The sequence below is a fragment of the Plecotus auritus genome (assembly GCF_963455305.1).
Source record: "Plecotus auritus genome assembly, chromosome: 11".
NCBI classification, from domain to species: domain Eukaryota; kingdom Metazoa; phylum Chordata; class Mammalia; order Chiroptera; family Vespertilionidae; genus Plecotus; species Plecotus auritus.
In genome coordinates this window covers 27,409,354-27,435,763 of record NC_137777.1, presented here as the reverse complement: position 1 = coordinate 27,435,763, position 26,410 = coordinate 27,409,354, and the positions used below count along the sequence as shown (strand labels likewise).

The 26,410-nt window shown below is 38.8% G+C and overlaps 1 protein-coding gene and 1 pseudogene across 6 annotated transcripts in view; both read right to left on the bottom strand.

The window, feature by feature from the left end:
• The window catches only part of COL14A1 (collagen type XIV alpha 1 chain), a gene marked incomplete at both ends in the record, with an annotated part of 185,099 nt that overhangs the window by 149,221 nt on the left and 9,468 nt on the right, over window positions 1-26,410 (bottom strand). For 3 of the 5 annotated variants that reach the window (XM_080646647.1, XM_080646648.1, XM_080646650.1), the window contains 4 exons: window positions 281-400; window positions 2,010-2,165; window positions 14,646-14,729; window positions 22,603-22,746. In XM_080646647.1, coding sequence (XP_080502773.1) covers window positions 281-400; window positions 2,010-2,165; window positions 14,646-14,729; window positions 22,603-22,746 — 504 coding nt within the window. The remainder of the gene's footprint in view (window positions 1-280; window positions 401-2,009; window positions 2,166-14,645; window positions 14,730-22,602; window positions 22,747-26,410) is intronic. The other 2 variants (XM_080646649.1, XM_080646651.1) reach the window with 2 other exon arrangements.
• LOC308236608 (large ribosomal subunit protein uL15-like) lies at window positions 24,505-25,330 on the bottom strand (annotated as a pseudogene). Its single transcript has 2 exons — window positions 25,314-25,330; window positions 24,505-24,939 (listed from the first exon to the last, which is right to left on the bottom strand). The product of its transcript is annotated as a large ribosomal subunit protein uL15-like (transcript).

Genomic DNA, 26,410 nt, shown 5'->3' with positions numbered 1-26,410 from the left:
CCTCAGAGACTACTTCATTTCCTTCTAGGTCAACCAAGCCCCTCCTGGGACATTCTATTCATGTGCAATGAGATGTCCGGGTTTTAATTTATGAAGCTGAGTTTGAGAAAAGAACCATCTGAGAACTTTAGAAGCTAGAGGAAGTGACAGGAGAGGAGAAAAGAAGACTTCCTTTGGTTTAAAACAGTATTATGCCAGTCTTACAAAGAGGCTGACTAAAGAAATAAAACTATTCTTCAGAAAAATATGTTGCTAAAAATGTGGACTGAACAAAACATACCTGTTAGTGTATTTCCTCCTTTGTATGGTAGATTTCGGACAGCTTCGATCACCTCATCTTTCGTACTGAAGGCATTCAAGTGCCATTCTATTCTAGGATCACCGCTATACTGTGCAAGGCCTGGAAAAGAAAGATAAGAAAGCCCACCCAGAAATGATGGGTGACTCAAAGGTCTAGTGGACTATCCAAGAAACTAGAATGATGTACGGCCTAATCCTTGCAACATTTTTTTCTCCACCTCACTATGTGCTTTCAAGAAGGATTCCTGCAGGGGTAGGGAAGGGGGAGGAAGAGGATTCCTGGCATTAATTTAAGGAGTTAATCGAGAGAATTAATTATCTGGGGGCTGAGGAAATGTATCTATTTTATCGCCACCTGGAAGTGACCACTTTTTTTTTTTTTAAATATATTTTATTGATTTTTTACAGAGAGGAAGGGAGAGGGATAGAGAGTTAGAAACATCGATGAGAGAGAAACATTGATCAGCTGCCTCCTGCACACCCCCCACTGGGGATGTGCCCGCAACCAAGGCACGTGCCCTTGACCGGAATCGAACCTGGGACCCTTCAGTCCGCAGGCCAACGCTCTATCCACTGAGCCAAACCGGTTTTGGCTGGAAGTGACCACTTTTAAAGTATTAGGTACTTCGCGTGTGTTGTTGTTTTTTAAGTCTAGATTATTTTTGTAGATAAAAGGTCTAGATTTATACGTTGATTCTTATTCACAAAGAAGGAGTTTCCTTAATGGCTATTTAAAAGCAAAACTAAGAGACTTTTGTAATAAAGTGAACATGTTGCTTAAAGATTTGAAACTTTTTTATTTGTTTTTATCTCAGCTAGATTTAATGTGACAAAGATTATATTGTACTATAAAACTATTTCCAATTTCCAGTTGTTTTAGCATAATGTTTCACTAGATTGACTGTTTCCTTTAAAAACAAAACTTTTACCTAGTAAATTTTTAAGCCAACTCTAACTTAAATAATAATAATAATAATAATAATAATAATAATTAGAGAAGACTCTGACTTCCAGAAAATTAAAATAGGTTCAATAATTAATTGAATGGTAGTGTCATAACAAAATTAGTAGGAATAAATAATTGGCATATCCTATTGATCCAAATTTGCATTTTGGGGAACACCACTATAGTGGATCCTGTGTAGAGGGCCACCTGGGAAGGCACATGGGCATTTCTTTAAATTGTCAGCTGAGCCCGAGGCAACTGGCAGAGCCGAGTCTCTGTTACGCCCTCCCCAAGAAGGCGGGGGTGGGGCGTTATCAGTACTGACTTCTTACCTTTGTCCAGGTGCCAGGGAGCGGGCTTTGATATGTAAATCCAGGCAAGCACCAGGAATACTAGGGCCTACTCAAGAATGCAAATAAGCTCCTTTGATCCTAAGTTTTGGTGATACTTCCTGGTATTTGGGGGTATAAAATAAATGTGCTGAGTGGGCTCCGGGGTCCCTGCCTCTCCATCAGAGAGGATGGCGTCCCACCTTTGTTTCTATCTTTCTATCTGGTCTCTTTCTTTCTTTTATTTCTTAATCCCCAGTTCCTCCACTCAGAATCGGACCCGTTCCTTTTCCGTGCTGACGCGGAAAAGAGAGAGCACCTCTACAATCCTGTAATTCTGAAAGTCACTCTGTAAAGAGTCTTTGAAATGTCTTAAGAGGCTTCCCCAAAGTTTTACATTGACATTTGACTGCTATGAATAGTAGAAGGTGTACCAATCCGTGTCTTCTCTGAGCCCACATCGAACGCTGTAACCAGGTTTTCCAAGAAAAGCCGAACCAGTCTGAAGTTGAATCTTCCAATACTCCAGGAACCATCAACCAGGATTACAATGTCAGCAATTGCTGGAGTTTGACAGAAAAATTTCACTTCTGCAAAGTACAAACCAGAAAAGCACCGTGTTACTGTTGGAACTTTAAAAAAGAGTGAGTCTATTTTCATGTCCTTCAAATAACTTAGTGCTAAGACTACAATGAAGTTCCCATTAAGGCAACTATATTTTTACAACTCTTCCCTTAAATGCATTTTCACTGGGCAAAAATCATAATAGCTGGCTGGCCGCAGAGCCAGTGTTCTGAAAATAGCAAAGCACTGGCAGGTTCACACCATCCTGGCAACATGAGCCTTCTGCATATTTGAGAAAGCAATGTCTGTGCAAAATCATCCAGCTTTGGTTTCAGTCTGCAGATTCTTTCCAGGAAAGGTCTTAGCAACACCAGAGTAAGCAGAGATGGGGAAGATGGCCGGGAAGCAGAGGCAGCTCTCCTGTTCTGATAAGTAAGCTAGAGGAAGTGACAGGAGAAGAGAAATGAGTGATTCCTGGACTCAAGGAAAAGTCAAGGCCATACATTTAGCCTAAGAAAGGCACACAGACCTGTGCTAACATAGGAATGGTTTGGGGAAGTAGAAAATTAGAAAGGGCCCAAGAGTTTCTTCAGATTCAAATTCTTGTGCTCACAGCAGTCCCCCCCCTTATCCACGGGGGATACATTCCAAGACCCCCAGTGGATTCCTGAAATCACAAATAGTATATATCCTATATAATAAAAGCCTAATATGCAAATTGACCGAATAGTGGAATGATGGGTGGAATGACTGACTGGTCACTATGATATGCACTGACCACCAGGGTAGGAGCTGGTCAGCCAAGGTGGGTGCCAGTGGGGGGCCCCTCTGATCGCCCTGCCAGTCGCCCCACAGATTGGCCCTGATCACCGGCCAGGCCTAGGGACCTTACCCATGCACAAATTTCATGCACTGGGCCTCTAGTATATACTAGTATATAATATATATGTGTGTGTGTGTTTATATATATATGTTTCTTCCTATACATACATACCTATGATAAAGTTTATGACTTCTCTTTGGAATATCCTAATTGTTGGCATCACTATTCTTGCACTTTGGGGCCATTATTAAATCAAATAAAGGTGACTTGAACACAAGCACTGCAATGCTGATCCCATTCAATCTGATAACCTAATTGATTACTAAGTGACTAACATGTGGGAAGCATATACAGCGTGAAAACGCTGGACAAAGGGATGATTTAAGACCGGAGCAGGGAGGATCAAGATGGCACAGGAAAGTGGGTGTTTCTTCACATTACTCAGAATGGTGTACAATTTAACACTTATAAATTGTTTATTTCTGGAATTTTCCACTTACTATTTTTGGGCCACAGTTGATCACAGGTAACTGAAACCACAGAAAGTGAAACAGCCTATAAGGGGGACTACTGTACTGTGTCTCTGTGGCAATAAGATTTTTTCCCTTAAAATCATTTCAATAGCCGAAACCGGTTTGGCTTAGAGCGTCAGCCTGCGGACTGAAAGGTCCCAGGTTCGATTCCGGTCAAGGACATGTACCTTGGTTGCGGGCATGTCCCCAGTGGGGGGTATGCAGGGGGCAGCTGATGAATGTTTCTCTCTCATCGATGTTTCTAACTCTCTATCCCTCTCCCTTCCTCCCTGTAAAAAATCAATAAAATATATTTTTTTAAAAATCATTTCAATAATTGATTTTTAAATGGCTCAAGTAGGTCTCACAACAGGGATTTAGAACAGGATGCCCAGGGGCTGGAAAGTCCCAGCCTGCAGTGATTATGGGCAAGGTGCCAAGGGCAAACAGCTGTCTTTGCAACAAAGGAAGAGACTGTCTAATATACGGGGTAGGTCTATGCTTGACTAAGTGAAAACCACCACTGTTGTGCACACAGAACTAAGATGCTAAAATATTCTTACTGTGTTTAAGAACCCTTCAAAATCACAGGGTATTGTTAGTATCTTTAGTAGCATTCCTTCATACTGTAGTTTGTGTTTCCAAAAAAAACTAACTTCGCTGAATTTTCATATTAAAACTGGAGATCATGAATTGTGTGTGTTTCTTTGTGTCTTGCCAACTTCTTGAAATTGCCCAACAAATCCCCAGTTTGTTTTCTAACATTAAATGACTATAAAACAATATTTGAAATGTAATTTATATAATAAAACCCAAAATGTATAAGTATTCATAAATAAATGGAATATTTTTTCCTGGAGAGAAAACAGTTGAATTGCTATGGTTGGGCTAGGCAATTTAATCTATATCTCTGCACCTAGCAGGCCACATTTTGCTAAAAAGATCTTGGATTTTTTTCCCCAGACATAAATATACATGGAATATATAGATCCTTTTACCAGATGGGGGAAAATGTACTTGCCAATGAAATACTCAGATACTCATATGGAAGCTATATAGTACAGTTCAATCCAAAGTTGATATATTATATTTTAAGGCAACATATTTCCCTTCTTTAATAACCAAATACAAAGCCACCACCAATTTGGGATATAATCCTACTGTATCAGACCAAAATATTCTAAAACAGAATACTGCAAGAAATCATGGGATAAAAATTTATTTTTTAAAAAATAATCAGGAAAATTGAAGTTTGATGAAGCATTAAGAATCTGTTTCTCTCATTTTTAATAGGGAAACTTGCCTCAATTGAGAGTAGCTTTCTTTCTCTTCCAAAACTATTGGGAATATTATTTCACTTTTTTGTTTGGGTACATTGAAGATAAGGTCTTAGAAATCTCTCTTTATGTAGAAGAGGACTATGAAAACAGTTATTATCTATGTCAAAATTTTTCCAATAAAAATGTTCTGCCTATTCAGCTCACTCAAGTCATTTTAACTTAGAGATATAAATTCTATACAGTTCCAAAGTAAGATAAAATTAATTGACTATAAATTAGAAGACTGTCAAATTTAATGACATTAAAATTTTGAAAGTTGCTCATAAAAAAAAACTTTAAGAAATATATAAAGACAAGTTCCGACTGGAGAAGACATGTACAATATAAAAAACTAAAAAAGAATAGTATCAAAAATATATTTAAAAAACAGAAATAAAAAATTTAGAGAATAGGAAAGATATATAGCCAATAAATGAATGAAGAGAATTTAAACTACATTGGTATCACAGTAATAAGAAAAATCAAGGTCACAATAATATATAATTTGTGCTCTTTCAACTGAAAAAAAGATAACTTTAATACCATTTATAAGTGCTCCAAAGATAATGAGAAATTTAGGTATATACTTAAAACATCTGCAGGATCTGTGTGCTGAAAATCCCACTATTGATAGAAGAAATCAAAGAAGACATAAATAAATAAATAAATAAATAAATAAATAAATAAATAAATAAATAAATAAATAAGATTACAGATTACCATGTTCATGGATTAGAAGACTGAACATAGTTGAGATGCAATTATCTCTAAATTTATCTATAGGTTAATATGATTCCTACCAAACCTCAGAAGGAGTTTTTTTTAGATATAGTCAAGCTTTTTCTAAAATTTATATGGGAAGGCACAGACCTTGGAATAGCTAAAACAATCATGAAAAAAAAGAATAAAGTGGAAAGAATTATTTTACCAGATATTTAGCCTACTAACTGTACAGATATAGTAGTCAGTATAGTCTAGTTTTTCAGATGGATAAGCACATACATCAATAGAAACTAATAGAAAAGCCAAAAATAGACCTATACAAATATGCTCAACTATCTGATTTTAAATCTAAATATAATTTTAGACAAATGTGCAAAAATACTATAACAGACAGTGCTGGGGTAACTGCATATCCATGAAAACAAACAAATAAATTTGATCAAAACCTCATACTTTATATCCAAATTACTTCAAAGTGGATAATCAACTTAAATATAGTAAGTAAAACTAAGAAACTTTTAAGAAAAAAATAGAAGAAAAGAGGATATACAGATGGCAAGCATGCACATGAAAAGATGTTCAACACTGATAACCAACCACCATGAATTTTCACTGTACACACCTATCAAAATAGCTAAAAATAAAACAGTAATAACAAGTGCTAGAAAGTATGCATAGAAACTGGGATCACTCAGACATTGCTCATGGGACTACAGAATGGTATAACTGCTCTGAAAACAGTTTGAAAGTTTCTTTTAAAAAGTATACAATGAAATTACCATATAAACAAACAATTGCAGTCTTGGGCATTGATTCCAGAGAAATAAAAATTTACATTCACACACACACACACACACACACACACACACACACACACACACTGTACACAGATGTTCATAGCAGTTTTATTCATAATAGCCAAAAACTTAAATTAGTCTAGATATCCTTCAAAGTTAATGGTTAAATAAACTGTGGTACATCCATACCATGTACTACTTAGTACTCAGTAATAAAAACAAAAGAACTACTAACACACACCTGAGAGAAAAGAGCTAATCCCAAAAGATTACCTACTTCATGATTCCATTTATATAATACCTTTTAAGTAAAAAAGAAAAAATTTAGAAATTGAGGACCAATTCGTGGTTGTCAGGGATTAAGGGTGGAGGGTGAGAAGGAGATAGATGTGGTTATAAAGAGGCAACATACAGATATTTATGGTAATAGAATTGTTCAGGATTTTTACTGTGCTTGTGGATACACAAACATACATATGTGAAAAAATATACAAAACTAAATAAACACAAATGGATACAAGTAAAATGGAAGAGATCTGAAAAACTGACTGTATGTGGTCTTTAGCAAAAGATAATTCTGAAAATACAGGTAGTGTTAAAATAAAAAGCTAAGCAGCCAAATGCAATCAAAGGAAAGCACCCAATATACAGGCTACAATACAAACATCATAACATTTGGAAGGAATTATCCCCATTATATTCTACTAGAGGCCCGGTGCACGAAATTCGTGCATGGGGGGTGGGGGGGAGTGTCCCTCAGCCCAGCCTGCACCCTCTCCAATCTGGGACCCCTTGAGGGATGTAGGATCGGGCCTAAACGGGCAGTCGGACATCCCTCTCATAATCCAGGACTGCTGGCTCCCAACTGCTCACCTGCCTGCCTTCCTGATTGCCCCTAACCACTTCTGCCTGCCAGCCTGATCACCCCCTAACTACTCCCCTGCCAGCCTGATTGATGCCTAACTGCTCCCCTGCCAGCCTGTTTGCCCCTAACTGCCCTCCCCTGGAGGCCTGGTCACCCCTAACTGCTCTCCCCTGCAGGCCTGGGTCCCCCCTCAACTGCCCTTCCCTGCAGGCCCAGTCGCCCCCAACTTCCCTCCTCTGCTGGCCTGGTCACCCCTAACTGCCTCCTCTGCAGGCTTGATTGCCCACAACTGCCCTCCCCTGCTGGCCATCTTGTGTCTACATGGGGGCAGGATCTTTGACCACATGGGGGCAGCCATCTTGTGTGTTGGAGTGATGGCCAATTTGCATATTACTCTTTTATTAGATAGGATAGAGGCCTGGTGCACGGGTGGGGGCCAGCTGGTTTGCCCTGAAGGGTGTCCCAGATCAGGGTGGGGTTCCCTTGGGGCGTGGGGTGGCCTGGGCGAGGGGCCTGCGGTGGTTTGCAGGCCGGCCATGCCCTCCGGCAACCCAAGTGGAGCCCCTGGTATCTGGGATTTATTTATCTTCTATAATTGAAACTTTGTAGCCTTGAGCAGAGCCAAGCCTCCTGCTTGCTCTGTGGCCGCAGCCATTTTTGTTGGGATTTATTTATTTTCTGTAATTGAAACTTTGTAGTGGAGGCCAAGGTAGGTCAGGGTTGCAGAAGCTTGGCTTCCTCCATCGCTAGGGGCAACCCAAGCCTCCTGCTCTCTCCAGCTTCGTGGCTGCCGCCATTTTTGTTGGGATTTATTTATCTTCTATAATTGAAACTTCGTAGCCTTGAGTGGAGGCCTGGGCCTGCCAGGGTGTGCGGAAAGCTTGGCTTCCTCCATTGCTGGGGAAACCCAAGCCTCCTGCTCGCTCTGTGGCTGCAGCCATCTTGGTTGGGTTAATTTGCATACTCACTCCTGATTGGCTGGTGGGCGTGGCTTGTTAGTGTGGTGGAGTGATGGTTAATTTGCATATTACTCTTTTATTAGATAGGATAACTTCTGGAGGTGTATCAAGAAGGGGCTTTGGGCCAAAACCGGTTTGGCTCAGTGGATAGAGCGTCGGCCTGCGGACTGAAGGGTCCCGGGTTCGATTCCGGTCAAGGGCATGTAACTTGGTTGCGGGCACATCCCCAGTAGGAGGTGTGCAAGAGGCAGCTGATCGATGTTTCTCTCTCATCGATGTTTCTGACTATCTATCCTTCTTCCTTCCTCTCTGTAAAAAATCAATAAAATATATTTAAAAAAAAAAAAAAAAGAAGGGGCTTTGGAAAGCTAATCATTTGCCAACATTCTATATCTGAAAGTTATGAGCATCATTATATTCAACCTCACCTGCCTCTTTTTACTGCTTCTGCATTTGTACCTGGTTTGTTGTACTAGCACTGGACTATTGCGATCTGTTTCCATTTCTATCTTCCGGGCTATGAAAGGTAAGAGGTAAGCTTGAGAGGTAAGAAATTTGTGTTTTATCTTCTGATCCCTTTTGTCTGGCTCAGCTCTTGGCATGTAGCTCATCAATGAATGTGAACTACATTGAACTGTGCTATTGAAAAAGAATTTCTCTTCTTACATAGTAATTCATCTGTCTGGCAGAGCCCTGGAAAAATGGACCATGATGGCTGAATTAAATGTGGTCTCTCCTGCTCCAGGACTACACTGGGAAAGTGGATTACAGTTATTTAGGGATCAGGGAGTTGGTATCAGCTTTGCCTGTCTTCCTTGATACTTTTCCAATGCTGGAGGCAAAGCTGAATGAAAGGCGAGCATTTACTATTTTTACTCACATTATTTTAATATGCAATCAGAAAAATCTCACAATAAATTTCCCCAGGATTAGTCTGATTCATTTAGTGGCTCTGGATTATTTATTTTTTCTATGCCACTAGCAAAATATCTAGGTATACCATTCATAAACCAAGACATCTCAAGGAAAACTGTGGTCACAGAACAATTTGCACTTAAGATCAAGTTTTCAAACCAAGAGCTTGCTCTCAAGATTGGCTTCAGCTGCATCACTGGGTTTTTTTTAAGCTAATAGTTCTAAAAGGGTTTTTTCGATACATTGGAACATCTAATACAACATTTTTGTGGAGAGCCATTAATTGTTCTCATTTTTCAGAAAATAAAATTGAGGTTCAGACAGACAAGTGAATGGCTTAGTGGTTACTGGCAGAGCCTGAACTGGACATCAGGACTTCTAAATGTTTGGTCCAATATCCTTTCCCATCATACCACACTGGCACTACCATAGAAGATGTCCTCACATAATGGATAGCCACTAGTTACCTGTTGTATTAATGTTACAATTTGTCCATCTAGCAGATGAGGAGTAGGAGTCTGATTTCACATTAATCAGAATGAACATAGTACTCATTAGTCCAGTCTTGGAGTAGATTTAACTTTCATAGCATCCCTGATGGCTGACTACCAATCTAAAACAGCACTTCCCATCACTCTCTTCTCTTACTGTTTTATTTTTCTTTGCAGAACTTTTTTTTTAAATATGTTTTTATTGATTTTAGAGAAAGAGGAAGGGAGAAGGATAGAGAGATAGAAACATCACTGATTGGCTGCCTCCTGAATACCCCTTAATGGGGATCAAGCCCAAAACCTGGGCATGTGCCTGGACTGGGGATGGAACCAGCCACCACTTGATTCATAGGTCGGTGCTCAACCACTAAGCCACACCAGCTGGGCATTGGCAGAACTTCTTACTTCTAAGAAATCTATTACATAGTGATGGTTAATTTTATGTGTCAACATGACTAGTCCACGCAGTGCCCAGACATTTGGTTAAACATTATTCTGAGTGTGTCTGCGTTTTGGGATGAGATTAACATTTGAATCTGTAGATTGAGTAAAGCAGATGGCCCTCCCTAATGTGGGTGGCCCTCATCCAACTGACTGAAGACCTGAATAGAATAAAAAGGCTGAGTAAAAGGGAACTGCTCCTGCCTGGCTGCCTTGAGCTGTAACATTGGACTAGACCTGAAACACTCGTCTTCTTGGAAGTGGAACCTGCCAGTGTTCAGGCTGGAACTTACAGGATGAGCTCTCCTGGGTGTCCAGCTTGCCAGCTGCAAACTGTGGGGCTTTCTAGCCTTTGTAATCATGAGGCAATTTCTTACAATAAATCTCTTTCCATATGTATATGGATCCTATTTCCATATGGAGAACCCTGATGAATACATACAGTTATTTATTTATTGACTATGGTAGACACTCTTCATTGCTTTCTTTTTTTTACAAGAATGAAATGACCTACCATTTCATGACTGCTTTCATCAGATGTTTTGCATATATCTTTTCCATTTAAGCCAGATTTTAATTCTTTAAGATAGATGTTCTTCTCACTCCATTGAATTAAGAAAGGTTAAGTAATTTGAAAGGTTAAATAACTAGCCTATCATCACACACTGGGCAGGTAGAAAAGTTGGAATTCAAAACCAGAAATGACTCCATAGCCTGAACCACTTAGCTATTGAGTTATTCAACTCTTATCATAGAAGAGTATTTGAAAGGAAAGAAAGGAGAAAGGGAGGGAGGAAGAGAGGGAAAGGGAGGGAGGAAAGAAAGGGGAAAAAAGGAGGGAGGAAAAAAGGGAGGGAGGGAAGATTGCCAAGCCTTGCAATTAAAGTCATGCTCACTTGTGCTATATCCAACCTGGGATAAATAACACCATGACAACTTGCAGATGTGAGATGCCAAGTCCCTAAACTTCAGCCAAAAGAACATTTCTGTCACTCAGAGCCCTGCATCTCAAGAGTAACTTACAATCCTGTAAACATCACATTTCTCCTTTGTTCATAAACTGCAAGGTTCTTGGAGAGGACATGACAGCTGTCTTCAAATATTAAAAGGGCTGTCATACAGAAAGGGGATTAGGAGTGTTCTGTATGCCTACAAGGAGACAGATTTCAACTCATTTCAAGAAATATCTTTCTAACAGTCGAGATTTCCATAGACCACTGACTTGGAAAACAGTGAGATCTTGGTCAATAAAAGCAGATGCTCGTCAACCCTTGGTGGCATGGATAAAGAGCCTCAACCATCTTCTCAATTGCTTGAGCTACATGGCTCTCAAAGTATCTTCCAACTCTAAATTTTAAGATTATTTCTTCCCTCCCTCACCTACCAAGTTAAGCCTAAACTCTTCACTGTGCTCTTCAAAGCTCTCCGTAACTCAACTCCTCTTGATCCGTATTTATTTCTCACTTTCCTGTAGTGAAATTCCTCTTATTCCCCCAAACAACATTCCCATCTCTGAGACAGTTCACTCTGTTTTTATCCCCATAGGCTTTAGCATCTCTTCCTGTCTACCCTCTCCAAACTCTACCTACCACAATGTAAGATACCTAAATGGATTTTATTTCCTTTGAAAGCATAGGGTCCTTTTTAAATACATTTATATAAAGTTTGCTCTAAAAGCTTACTTGTACAATTCTCTGGTTATTTCCTGTTTATCATAAATTAATACTAACCCAAGAAAGGGTACTTTGCCTAACCATCACTATTTAAAAATAAAACTTCCTCATCTCCAGAAGCCAGTACATTACATTTGCAATTATTTTCAGCTCTGATTTGACTATATAATTTGAACATGATTTTACTATATATTTACCTTGGTTGTTCAAGGTGATTTTCTGAAATATACAACCACTCAATCATCCCTGTTATTCCAATTTCTCAATACCAAACAGATCCTGACATTTTGCAATTTCTAAGACTGAACCACCTGTTTAATTTGATACCAACAGTCAGCCCTGCAGATATAGAAACAAGATGTTTAACAGAAAATTTTTAGACAAGAAAAAACGGTATCCATCGGACAAGCCCAAGCATACCTATGGGGAACAGACTGCCAAAATCTATAGTAGTGCTCATAGTTGAAAAGTATCTGATTAAAAAGAAAAAAATATATATATGCTACATGTTCTCTTAAAAAAAATGAGGACATTTGAAAACTTATTTAAGGCAGAGCTATGATTTCTTACCATTGGGGAATTTATAGGTTAAGAATAATAAAATTTGCTGGAGGCCAACAGAAAAAGGTGTCAAAATCCTTTAAAACTGTCTTAGCAAGAGAAGTGGGGGTGGGGGAAAGAGAAAACTGGAGGTCTTTTGCTAAGAGAATCCCATCCCCTTGCCCTCAGGGAAATCTTATAATTGTATGCATAGGTATAATGCAACTGTTCCAACAATTATTTTCTGAATGACTGATTCTATCTCCTGTTTTTGTGAATTCCTAAAAACATAAATTTAATATAGAAAGAGGGGACTACAATGAACCCTGTAATATAGGTATAAGGTAGACATAAGATCTAATAAGATAAAGGATAGATAGGTAGATAGAGGAATAATGGTGTGTGTGTGTGTGTGTGTGTGTGTGTGTGTGTGTGTTCCTGTGCCTGTATTTTCAGCTAAGTGGGCCTAGAAGCAATGACAATCTAGAAGCAATAAACTCATCTAGTACCCACATGTTGATTTCTAATTATAATTTTTCATGAAAAGAAACAGGACTCCTTGAGGAAATGATTAATTTCAGGGTGTAGCAGAGAAAGATAATTGAGAAAAAGAATATTTGAAGTGCTAATGGTTGGGAATTTTCCAGAATTGGTGAAAGATGAATCTTAATTCTGAAGGCACAAAGATGTCTGTAACTGGACTCATTGTAGTAAAACAACAGAATGTTAAAGACAAAGCCTAAAAAGCATCCAAAGAGAAAAGAGAGATTACATTTAGACTGACAACAGACTTGCCAAAAATAGAAGGCAGAACATAGTGAAATATCTTCCAAATGATTAGAGACAACACTCAACCTAGTACCCAGCTAATTCTTCAACAAAGAGTATGGGTGAATATATTTTTGTATGAGTAAAATGAGTTTACCACCACAGATCGTCCCTAAAGGAAACTGAACACATAGAGAATGTTGGAGATACAAATGGAAAGATGGGCAAAGAAATTTTTAAACATGAGAAAATTTAGACAATGACTTAGTATAATAGTTATAAATATAATACCTTGGTGAGACAAAAACAAATAAAAATTAATGTATTTTTCATGAGTTGTGTAAAATATAGAAGGTAGATAATTAAGCATTGTATAATTGTGTATTGATTAGTTATAAACTTTGGTTTTTGTATGCATATTAAAAGTTTAATTATAGTCATACAAAAAAAACAAAAGGATTGAAAACCTTCTAGGTGAGTAGAGAGGAAAATATATTTTTTAAAACTTGATCAATTCTAAATAAATAAGGCATATGGGGGGAGCACAGGAAATGGCAATAACATGGAAAGTTCTCAAAGTGACAAAGTGATGCACAGAACAGGAAATGCAATATGGCAGACCATATGTACATTTGTATATTCACTGAAACGTGACTGGAAATTCATGCCATAGGTTGAAAAGAAACAGGGCAAATTTTATAAAAATTACATTTTTAGCTATTAGTAGGTAACATTTTTAGTAGACAATTTGTTTTTCTATTCACTGAATGTTAACTGGAAATTTGTTGTGTGTCAGAAACTGCTAGATACTGAGTCAATGAGGAGCAAAACCAGACACAATTCTTGCTCTCTTGGATCTCACAGTCTAGTTGGGAAGGCAACCATTCAAATTACAAGTAAATATAAAATTACAACAAATGCCGTTAAGGAAAGTTAGTTGTTGTATGAGGGCCTGTAATAGAGGAGAAAGGTTAGGAAATATTTAGGAGAAAGTAATGATTGAACTTAGCTTTGAAAGGGAAAAAAAATATTTAAGCAGAGTGGTGATGTGGGGAGTGTTTTATGCAGAGAGTACACAGGTGCTATGACTGTATGGGAGAGACCAGGGTCTTTAAAGAATTTGAAAGGAAGCCAGTGGGTAGAAAGCATTCAGTTGTTAGATGAGGAAGGAGAGGAAGGTACGTTTGTTATGAGATATCGCCTTAGAGGTCTTGCTAAGGATTCTGGTCTCTATTCTAAGAGCAATGGGAAGCTATTGAGGAGGTCTTAAGGTGTGTGTAGGGAGAAAATAGGGTCAGATCTATTTTGAGAAGATTGCTCTAATTTCTGGGTAGAGAACTCATTGAGATTTTGCTTTAAAAAAATACTGCATGCCAAGAAAGAAATGGAACCTTAGCTGAGTGTTGGCAATAGACATGGAAAGAAATGAATAGATTCTGTCAGTATTTCAATAGAAAATAAATTCACTAGAACTTGGAGGTGTATTGAATACAGGAGAGTAAGGGAGAGGGAAGTGTTGACAGTTATTATGTGTGACGAAGGAAGGAGGAGTGAAATGGGGCTGAGAAAGATTTTCACATTAGATCCCATCTTCTGATGGGACCAACAGCTACATGTGTGTGCGTTGCCTGTGTTATTAAAACAACTCAGCCCCAGTATAAGCAAATTTTAAAAACTGACCTTCTGGTACAGATGGTTTATTCCCATTTACTTTGTCCACCTTGACTCTGGTTTTTGGATCCTTTCTTTTTTCCAAATCTTTAACTGGAAGAAAAGTAGAAATACAGCAACAAGTTATGTTAAAGGCTAAAAGAAAATATTCAATGAGTTTACTAAAACCGTTGCAAATATTGAGAGTACTAAGTAGAAATTAACTCCATAATAGAATCTCATTCCCAAAGATTGGAAGCACTATTTTTTGCACCTTTGTCATGAGAAGGTATGGAATACACTTAAGAGATTACTTTGATCAAGTACTCATTATGGCCAGATGTAACAAATAAATTTAATCCTTCAAAACTGCTATAAAATGAGCATGATTATTATACATGAGGGAATGAAGGACCAAGAGGCTAAAAATTTTTTTAAAATCTCATAAAACCATCAAGTGTTGGCACAGGTTTCAAGACATATCTTCGGGTCTCTGGACAAGACCTATGAGTTTCAAGACCCCTGTTCTAGAAAGATCTTAGCCATGGCTATCCTCATTTGGACCTGTTCTATCTGCAATAGAAAGTGGAGAACCCCCGTAATATTTTCCTTTCAAGCTCAAAACAAGTTTTCCTAGCAATAAATAGTAGTATTTCTTTATCACTTTCATTATGAACTATTCAGGTACCCAGAATGCCCTTGGTCCTTTAATTCATTTAGTCCAATGAACTCCATTAGTTTTACTTTCCATTGGTTAAAACACTACAGGAACTTTCCTCCTACTGTTGTTGGTACCTTAAGTTGTTTGAGTCAGTGAAACCACCACCAAATGGCAATGGTTTCTGAACAAATGCCTGTAAAAAGGCAGAAGTGATCTGATGGCAAGACACTTCATTTAATTGTTGCATTCACTTCACAGAAATCAGTAAATTTATTGGAGGATAGGCGATGCAGGGAAACAGACTGGTGCAGCCACTGTGGAAAGCAGAATGGAGTTACCTCAAAAAATTAAAAATGGAACTGCCTTATGACCCAGCCATTCCACTTCTGGGAATATATCCAAAGAAACCTGAAGCATTGACTCAAAAGAATATAGGTGGAGAAACCAAGATGGCGGCATAGATAAACACCTGAACTTGCTGCCGCGCACAACCACTTCAAAACTACAACTAAAAGACAAAATGGACATCATCCAGAACCACAGGAATGCTGGATAAGTGGAAATTCTACAACTAGAAGGAGGGAAGAGAAAAGGACACTGAGACTCAGAGGAGCTGCAGAAGTAAAGTCCAGAGGTACGGAGGCGCGCGTGCAGAGAGGGCTGGCAACTGAGTACGCAGCTGGCTGTTTCAATCCGCAGGGAGACACAAGCTCCCGACTGCTCTGAACTCCAGTTCTGGGCGAGACTGGGGACCCAGACTCATACCAGGAGAAACTGGACTGTCTGGCAGTGGGCAGAACTCGAGGGCGGCTTTCTCTCAGAGGTGCTTGCAGTGACTACCAAGGGACACTGAGACACAGGCGCCTCTTAGGGCAGGGCTGACGGAAAGCCATTGCTGTTTGCTCTGCCCTGAGACTCCGCCCCATCCAAGCTGTGTGCAGAGGCTTTTGCATATGAATGGCCTGGTCTCTTGGAATCTAAACTTACCTAACAAACTGCAGCTGTGTCAGAAAGACCCAGAACATCTAAAAGAAGGCCCAAGGCCCCACAGCAGCTTGCATTGCTTCATAGCTGGGCCTTATCTGAGCACCTCCAAAACCCAAATAAAGAAGAGGAATCTGCAGATCTCTCCGTAGCTCCTGCTGGGTGACCTCAGGCAGAGGTTAAATTAACACCTCCTTGGAGATCCAAAAGCCAGTGTACTCAGGAGTCAGAGTAGGACCATCCAGATTACAACTCCTCAGATCCATAAGGGACACACTCAGGGGGCAGACTCAGTGAGCACCAAAGCACCACTGAAGCAAGTCTTGTCCCATAAGGGTGTCTCCAGCACAGAAGTTCTCCCATTGTAGACACAGCTGATCCTCACAGCCAATTGGCCTGGAAGTCAATTTCTCCCAGTGATACCAACAACAATCAAGGCTTAACTACAACAAGACTGTGCACAGAACCCACAAAGGGGTGCACCAAGAGTGTCCACCTCAGGTAACTGGGGAGGTTGAGCCACTGGGCCCTATAGGACACTTAGCACACAAAGCCACTCTATCAACTCAGGGAAGCAGCCAAAATGCGGAGACAAAGAAACAGGTCACAAATGAAAGAAATGGAGGAAAGCAAACTACTGGATATAGAGTTCAAAACCAGGGTCATAAAGTTTTTCAAGAATTTTCTAGAAAAGGCCAATAAATTTAGTGAGACCCTCAAGTATATGAAAAAGGATCAACTAGAAATTAAGCATACACTAACTGAAATAAAAAATAATATACAGAGATCCAATAGCAGACTAGAGGATTGCAAGGATCAAGTCAAAGATCTGAAATACAAAGAAGCAAAAAACACCCAACCGGAAAAGAAAAAAGAAAAAAGAATCCAAAAATATGAAGATAGTGTAAGGAGCCTCTGGGACAACTTCAAGCGTACCAACATCCGAATTATGGGGGTGCCAGAAGAAGAGAGAGAGCAAGATACCGAAAACCTATTTGAAGAAATAATGACAGAAAACCTCCCCCACCTGGTGAAAGAAATAGACTTACAAGTCCAGGAAGCGCACAGAACCCCAAACAAAAGGAATCCAAAGAGGACCACACCAAGACACATCACAATTAAAATGCCAAGAGCAAAAGACAAAGAGAGAATATTAAAAGCAGCAAGAGAAAAACAGTTACCTACAAGGGAGCACCCATATGATTGTCAGCTGATTTCTCAACAGAAACTATGCAGGCCAGATGGGAGTGGCAAGAAATATTCAAAGTGATGAATAGCAAGAACCTACAACCAAGATTACTCTACCCAGCAAAGCTATCATTCAGAATTGAAGGACAGATAAAGAGCTTCACAGATAAGAAAAAGCTAAAGGAGTTCATCACTGCCAAACCAGTATCATATGAAATGCTGAAAGGTATTCTTTAAGAAAAGGAAGAAGAAGAAAAAGGTAAAGATAAAAATTATGAACAACAAATACATATCTATCAACAAGTGAATCTAAAAATCAAGTGAATAAAAAATCTGATGAACAGAATAAACTGGTGAATATAATAGAATCAAGGGTATAGAAAGGGAGTGGACTGACAATCCTCGAGGGGAAAAGGGTGTGGGGGGTGCGGGAAGAGACTGGACAAAAATCATACACCTATGGATGAGGACAGTGGTGGGGGGGGGATAAGGGCATGGGGTGGGGTGGGAACCAGGTGGAGGGGAACTATGGGGGGAAAAAAGAGGAACAACTGTAATAATCTGAACAATAAAGATTTTTTTAAAATATATTTTATTGATATTTCACAGAGAGGAAGGGAGAGGGATAGAGAGCTAGAAACATCGATGAGAGAGAAACATCGATCAGCTGCCTCCTGCACACCTCCCACTGAGGATGTGCCCACAACCAAGGTACATGCCCTTGACCGGAATCGAACCTGGGACCTTTCAGTCCCCAGGCTGATGCTCTATCCACTGAGCCAAACTGGTTTCGGCAATAAAGATTTTTTTAAAAAAGAAGTAAAAAAAATAAATAAATATTTAAAAAAAGAATATAGGCACCCTTATGTTCATTGCAGCACTATTTACAATAGCTAAGATTTGGAAGCAGCCCAAGTGTCCATCAGTAGATGAATAAATAAAAAAGTGTGGTACGTTTACACAATGGAATACTACTTGGCCATAAAAAAGAGGGAAACCTTACCTTTTGCAATAGCATGGATGGACCTGGAGAGTATTATGCTAAGCAAAATAAGTCAGTCAGAGAAAGACAAACACCATATGATTTCACTTATATGTGGGATCCAATGAACAAAATAAACTTACAAACAAAATAGAAACAGACTCATAGATACAGAGAACAGACAGCTGTCAGAGGGGAGAGAGGTTGCAGGGCTAGGTGAAAAAGGTGATGGAATCTAGCAAAGAATAAAAAACACCTCATAGACATAGACAACAGTATGGTGATTACCAAAGTGGAGTGAATTAATGGTGATAGAAGGAGACTTGACTTTTGGTGGTGAACACAAACACACAATACAAATGATATATTAAAAAACAGTACACTTGAGCCCAGCCAGTATGGCTCAGTGGTTGAGCATCGACCCATGAAGCAAGAGGTCACGGGATTGATATCCGGTCAGGGTACATGCCTGGGTTGTGGGCTCCATCCCCAGTATGGGCCATGCAAGAGACAGCCAATTGATGTTTCTCTCTCATTGATGTTTCTATTTCTCTATTCCTCTCCCTCTCTCTCTAAAAAAAAATCAATAAAATACAATACTATTGACAATATTCCCTAGTTATACATAATATTCCTGTGACTCATTTAATTTATAACTGGAAGTTTATACCTCTTAGTCCCCTTCACCTTTTCACACATCCCCTAATCCACTCCCCTCTGGTAACCACCACTTTGTTCTCTGTATCTATAAGTCTGTTTCTTTTGTTTGTTCATTTGTGTTTTTTTAGATTGCACATATAAGTGAGATCATATGGTATTTGTCTTTCTATCTGACTTATTTCACTTAGCATTAAGTCCACCCATATTGTCCAAATAGCAAGATTTCATTCTTTTTTATGGCTGAGTAATATTTCAATGTGCGTGTGTGTGCGCGTGTGCGTGTGCGTGTGTGTGTGTGTGTGTGTGTGTGTGTGTGTTTTCTTTATCCATTTATCCACCAATGGACGCTTAGGTTGCTTCCATATCTTGCTATTATAAATAACAGTGCAATGAAGATAGGGGTGCATATATCTTTTAGAATTAGTGTTTTTGTTTTCTTCAGATAGATACCCAGATGTGGAACTGCTGGGTTATATGGAACACCCCATTCTTTAAATTCTTTTTTCCCTCGGGTTTTACAAAGGCATTATCCTCGGATTTTTTTGCATTCCTCTGAACCCTCCTTAACATTCTCATTCCTTGGGTCTTTTTTCTGCTTCCATTCCTAAAACATGACATACTAAATTTGCCTTGCATCTCTGTATGCCACACCTACAATTTTATCATCTCACAAGTTTAACTCTCACCCTTCTTAGGATAATTTCCAAATCTACATCTTCAATCCCACCCACACATAGGCCATGGCCTCCAATTGCTTAAATCCTCTGTAAAAAAAAAAATCTGCAACTTTAATATGAGAAAAATTATGCTGAACAGTGCAGAAAGTACAACTAGGTTTGAGAAAGAATAATTCCAAAGACTCAAGAAACGACACTGGGAAAATGACATTTGAGCCAGACTTTGAAAGACGAGCAAGATTTTGCAGGCAGAGATAAGCAAAACGCCATTCCAAAGAGGAAAATGGGCTGAAAAGAAAGTTTTCCAAAATAGGATCATTGACCAGTCAATAAGTGAACAAGCAAAAATAACAGTATCTTGAACTGGGCCACTAGGTCACATATAAGATGTAACACATATGTCACACGAAACTGTTGTCTCCCTCACGCAGGGGAGAAATCAGTAGAAAACAGACTATCAAAGCAAAGTGTCATTAATCATAATAGTAGCTACTGTGCACCTTACTATGTGCTGAACTGAGCTAACCCACACGGTAACAGGCACCTGTCATCACCCCCATTCGCAGATGAGGACACTGAAGCTAGACATGGTTGAATTGCTTGGTCAAATACACACACCAGACATGCCTTTTGTTTTCAAAACACAAAGACTATTTCTTAAGCTTCCCTGTCTCATAAGATGGACTTACAAAGAATTCCATTCCCTACACAATTCCAAACCTATATTCTCAGGATTTGTCTGGATCATCATTTTCCTGGATCCACCCATGAAAATTTTCCAGGGAAGGGAAAACAGGCTTTAGTTCCATCTCACAGGGAGCAAAAATGTAACTGAAATGCAAAATAGAAAAGGAAGCCATCCAAAGTTATTGTAATCTCATTCTTACAAACCATTATTTGGGGAGAACTAATCTCTCTATCCTGCCAATAAAAACAACATAGCTAAAAAATATAAGCTTACATATAATTTATCCAACGAACCAGTTAGACTGTTTCACTAAGATAATTTCAGCAGAGCTAAGTGAGCTGAAAACAAAGGCATATTCTTTTAAGTGTTTAGAGTAAATAGCTATTGGGAAACCTTTTAAAGGCTACCTGTGTTTCTTAGGGTGCCCAGTCAGTGAAATATGTGAAATCAGTAATCACAATACCTTCAGACTATTGTAAAATGATCATTTTCCCTGTCCCTTTTACTGCTTCTCACAAACTTTAAGACAAGTTATTTTGCTTATTCATGTAGGAATGTCAGAGGCCAGAAACTGAGGCACAGTGCCAATAAACTGAGACAGAAGGCTGTTTTATATTGAAAATAACATTAAAAACCTTCCTCTGGGCTTCCAGACCATGCAAATTTCAAAACAATGTAACATTTCAAACGTATGTATGCCCTGCTGACAGAAAGACTTACCAATCATCTTTATTCAGAAGTTTAAAGAGATAGCAGGTTAACAAAAAGTGTGGAGTTTTTTTAATTAAAAAAAAAATCACAAAATATGTCTCATAAAACATTAATTAGAAGAGAAAGAAAAAAAAAGGAGAGATAGAAAATCAGATAAACACTGCTGCACACACAGTTCTAGAACCCAGGGCCTTCCAGATTTATGGATTTAATCCCAGTGGCAAGATTTAAAACGCTATTGTTATGTGAAAAGATGGTTAGGATTTGCTTTAAAATAATATGGGGGGTGGGGTAACAGATGAAAGAAGATTGGCCATGAATGGCTAATTGTTGAAATGAGTGATGGATACTTAGGAGTTTATTGTGCTATTCTGCTAATTTTTTTAATGTTTAAAATCATTCTTAGTAATAAATTGGGTTCTTTTAAAAATCTATCTTAACAATGAAGTTACCCAGAAAGTTAACCAGGATGGGCCTCTTCCATTTGCATTCATGATATGCAAAGCTGTGATCTCAACATTTGAAAGGCCACCTCCAAGAAGAAGTTGGTGTAGTCTCCAGTCACTAGAATATAAGGTCCATAGGAGGAATTTGTCATGTCCCAGTGCCCAGAATAGGGGCTTATACTTAGTAGACAAGCAATATACATTTTTAAATTTTAAAAAATGAATGAATGAATATCTCCTGAAAGGCAGAAGCATTAGGGCCTGTGTGAACAAGTTTTAAATTCAATTTAAGGGAAAGCTTTCTAATGAAACAGTACCAACACAGATTGGGCTGCTTCAGAGCTTTCTGCCCTGTTTTAGAATGCTCTGCATGCCCCACCCTTTCTCTGTTTGCACAACTTACTTTAGAACTAGTTCAAATATGAAGCTATACTCTCTTCCCAGCCCATTACTGGGGCAGAGAGAGAACCACCCTTCATAGAGTCCTGAATCTCTCTCTAAGACTTACCATGTTGCATTTGTTCACAAATCTGTTTATCACGGGACCTAGCCAACATAAATGCCAACTGACTAGTTATTGGAAAGGATTAAATTCCTTGTTGTAAAGGTTGGTTTTATACAGAGTGGATTGGCACTTACTAGGGATACCATAGAGAAGGTGTAGGCATCATCCATTCAGTCATTCATTAAATATTTATTGAGCATCTAGTCTATGCAGGGTAGATAAGTTGTCTGGGTATGGCTCAGAAGACATTGTCATGGATAGCATTTGAAAACTAAAACTTAAAGGACAGTGAATGGGTGAAGCAAGAGGCAGAAGAAGAGTAATAGTGATAGAAAGAGCTCATGGAAGATTGTGCAGAATGTCTTTTAAGATCTCTTCAAATCTAAACAATTTAGAATTTTAACCTGCTCCAATATTTACCACAGACTCAAACTCAGAGCTGGGACAGATCCCACAGCGGCACTTTAAGACCTGTAAATACGTACTTCTGAATTGACCTTGGGCTGGCTTGCTTTCTTTGTCTTTATTGTGTGCAATAAGTTGAACTGTGTAATTCTGGTCTGGCATAAGACCTTGAATTATTGCTTTTGTTGCAGTGTTCTGGAGATTCAGCTGATTAGTTTTTCCACCTATAATAAAACAGAAAGATAAATCAGTTCTAAAAAGTAGGTTAACTGTGTACATTAAGAGATTTTATTAGCCATCAAGATTTTTAAAAGGGGAAGATATTTTTAAAAATATATCATAGTATGTATGTGCATAGCATTTAATTTTAATATGCTTTTCATTTTCATTTTCAGTTGTACTCTTTCCATTAGAAAACTTAAGCACAGGTTTCAGTTGTCTAAATGGATAAAAACACATTCATAAAAACCTGTCATCATAACACCCTATTGCCTTTTTACACTAGGGGAAACCATAGTACCAGATTAGAAGACAGGAAGCCGTCAACATCAGATATACTCTTCAAGGAAAGAATTTCACTTACTATTAAAAGTGAAAGGGAAAATATGGGCAGACTGAATGCAATTATCTACGCTGGAATTTCTCCTATGGCCTTTCTAATATGAGTCAAAGCATCCTTGAAGCACTAGCAATTTAATTACCTTAAATCTGAGCATCACTGGCTCAGGATGTTGAAGGAACCATTCATTACCTGGCTACTTAAAAGCCTGTTTCATGAAAAGATTTCAAGCCCCCGTTATCTTTCCATCAAATTAGACTGACATCTAAGGCTTTCCTAAAAATGCTATGGATTAAAGACTCAATCTTCTATTCAAAATTTCAAATAGACCCTTCTTCTCTAATTTCTGGCAGCATTTACTATGTCTGAGAAAAGGGAAATTAATTTAAAGCATCTGCCCCTTTAGAAGTAGCAGCAAAAAAAAGAAGTAGCAGCAAAAAAAGCCTGAAATTTGCTGGCTTAATAAAGCATAACATAGATTATAATATGTTTTAATCATCTATAATAATAAAAGCATAATATGTTAATTAGACTGAACAGCCGAACAACCTTCCGGACATCCTTCCGGACGAAGCCGCAGCAGTGGGGGCCAAGGCAGAGGCAGTTAGGGGCGATCAGGCAGGCAGGCGAGCAGTTAGGGGAGATCAGGTAGGTAGGCAGGCAGAGTGGTTAGGGGAAATCAGGCAGGCAGAGGTGGTTAGGGGTGATCAGGCAGGCAGGCAGGTGAGCATTTAGGGGCAATCAAGCAGGCAGGGATTGGGCCTAAACCAGCAGTCGGACATCCCCTGAGGGGTCCCAGATTGCAAGAGGGTGCAGGCCAGGCTGAGGGACACACCCCCACCCCATGCACAAATTTCGTGCACTGGGCCTCTAGTATTCTAATAAAAATTAATGACATTAAGTCTGAAATGCCATGCTACCATTATCCATGCCTCCTGCTACACAAAGGCAGAACTGAGCCTTTCTCTTGTCAAAACCCATTTCCTTAAATGTATTTGTGTCCGAGATGCTAAATTTTGGTTTCATGAACTACTATCAATCAAAACTCATCTACAACAAAAAAATTTATCTTAGAAAACTGTGTATCAGAATCCCTCTCTGAGAGGCATAGGGTGTATTCTTTTAAAGGCTTTGAGAATCCTGCAATAAAAAAGCTTTAAACTCTGTTTAAAATATCACTCCTCAAATTTATTTGACCATTAAACTATTGGTTGTATAATAGCTATTAGCATCCTGCAGGGTACCATGGAATACACTTTAGGAGAAATTAGTATAAACAATACTTGGAACATGTCTTGTAGTGCTAAAAATGTCTACAAACACTTTATGACTAGAAGTACTTACTACCCTTTTATATATATATATATATTTTTTTTTTTTTTTGTATTTGTGGACATTTTAATGAACTTCCCTCCATGTAGCTTCAAGCTACCAGGACACAGGCCCCACCAACACCCTTATTCTTCTCTTCAGCTCTTCTGCTGAAGAATTCGGCCTTCACAATGACAGGCTGCTTTGAGAGCTTTCCCTTCCCCAGAACTTTGTAGTAGCCTGATCGCACCACATCAATGAAGGAGCAGCTCCAGCCTTGCTCTTGGCAGCATTTCCCCCGTGTCTGCTCACTGACCAGGGTCCACAGTTTATCAAGGCTGAAGTTGGGCAGAAGCTATGGTTCTTCTTTAAGTGGTAATGCCTCATTCCAACTTTCCCAAAGTAACCTGGGTGATATCTATCGAAGGTGATCCTGTGATGATGCAAGCCACCAGCATTACCCCAGCCCCCCAGGTGCTTCCTGTGCTTGCCGATGTGGCCGTGGCCGTGGCTCACGTGGCCCTAAAGTTTTTGGGTCTTCCTCAGTCTGGAAGCAAGTTGGTGGCCAAGATACAAGAGGGAGGCTCTTGCGAAGTCTCTTGAGGTAGGGCCTTACTACCCTTTTTATTTACTCGATTTATTTTATGTTTGATCAAGTAGATACCAGAGTGTCAAGACTGTCTTATTTAATTGGGCCACTGCAGAAAGGACATTAGGTCACTGAGGAAAACAAACCCAGTATTCATGAAGAAATAATTTGCTTTCATCCTCAACTTTTATTTTGTCACTGGAGGTGTGTGAGCACGAGTTGGAGATCGATAGTTCCTCAGTGGCACCTGCTTGGGGGTGCTTCATAGTTTGGTATGATCAGCAACTAATCAGGAAAAGTTAACACATTGATGACCTGGATGAAACATTTACCTTTCAAGGTCAGACATGGGAAATTCTCAGCAGTACCACATATTAGCAATTTATATTTTGACCTTTAGAGACATACTAATGTTCAAGAATCTCTTACACTGAAATTTCCCAGAATGGCTTAATTTAGAAAACAAACTATATTTTTTAAAGTCAGAGTTATTTCAAAATTGGGCTATGTTCCAAAATGAAAACTCTGAACCAGAGTTTGAGAAGAAAAGATTGCTTTCTACAAGTGAGTCACTTTGTCGGCCAACATAGGAAAAGCCGCCATCTAGTAGCACTAAACCCAAAGTCATTCCAAGAAGCCTATGTATAATATTTGTTCATAAAAAGAAGGCTACTTTTTAGTGACACAGCAGGAAGCCAGGTGTTCTATCTGCTTGTTGTGTTGAGATTTTAAATCTGCTCTTAGGTAAGAGGTCCAGGCTTAGGAACAACAGACCATCTGTCTGCCTGATTGAATGAGTTGGGCAAAGGTCTCCAATGGAAAAGTAGTCCACCTCCACATAACCATCTTTATCACCAATAAAGGAAAAAATACTATGTTTCTATACATACACATTATACAAATATGTTATTATTGAGTATTTATTATGTACTATATGAAAATGGGTCCTAGCCCTAGCTGGATTGGCTCAGTGGATAGAGCATCAGAGTGCAGACTGAAGGGTCCCAGGTTCAATTCCGAGCCCGGGTTGCGGGTTCGATTCCCAGTTGGGGGCATGCAGGAGGCAGCCAATCAACGATTCTCTCTCATCATTGATATTTCTATCTCTCTCCCCCTCTCCCTTCCTCTCTGAAATCAATAAAAATATATTTTATAAAAATGTATCCTAGAAGAAATGATAGCTGACAGGTATATGAAAGAGCATCTTTTACATAACTACTTTACCTTCATGATCAATAAATTTAACTTTGCTTTTCCTGCTTTAATTTATCACTTATTTTTATAATATCTACTTAGCTTATGTAATTTTAATTTATAATTGCTGAATATATTCTATTAAAGTTAATTAATCACAATGTTCTCAGCTAGTCACAATTGTTGGCCTTCAGATATAGGGTATTTTATTTTATTTTATTTTATTTTATTTTAT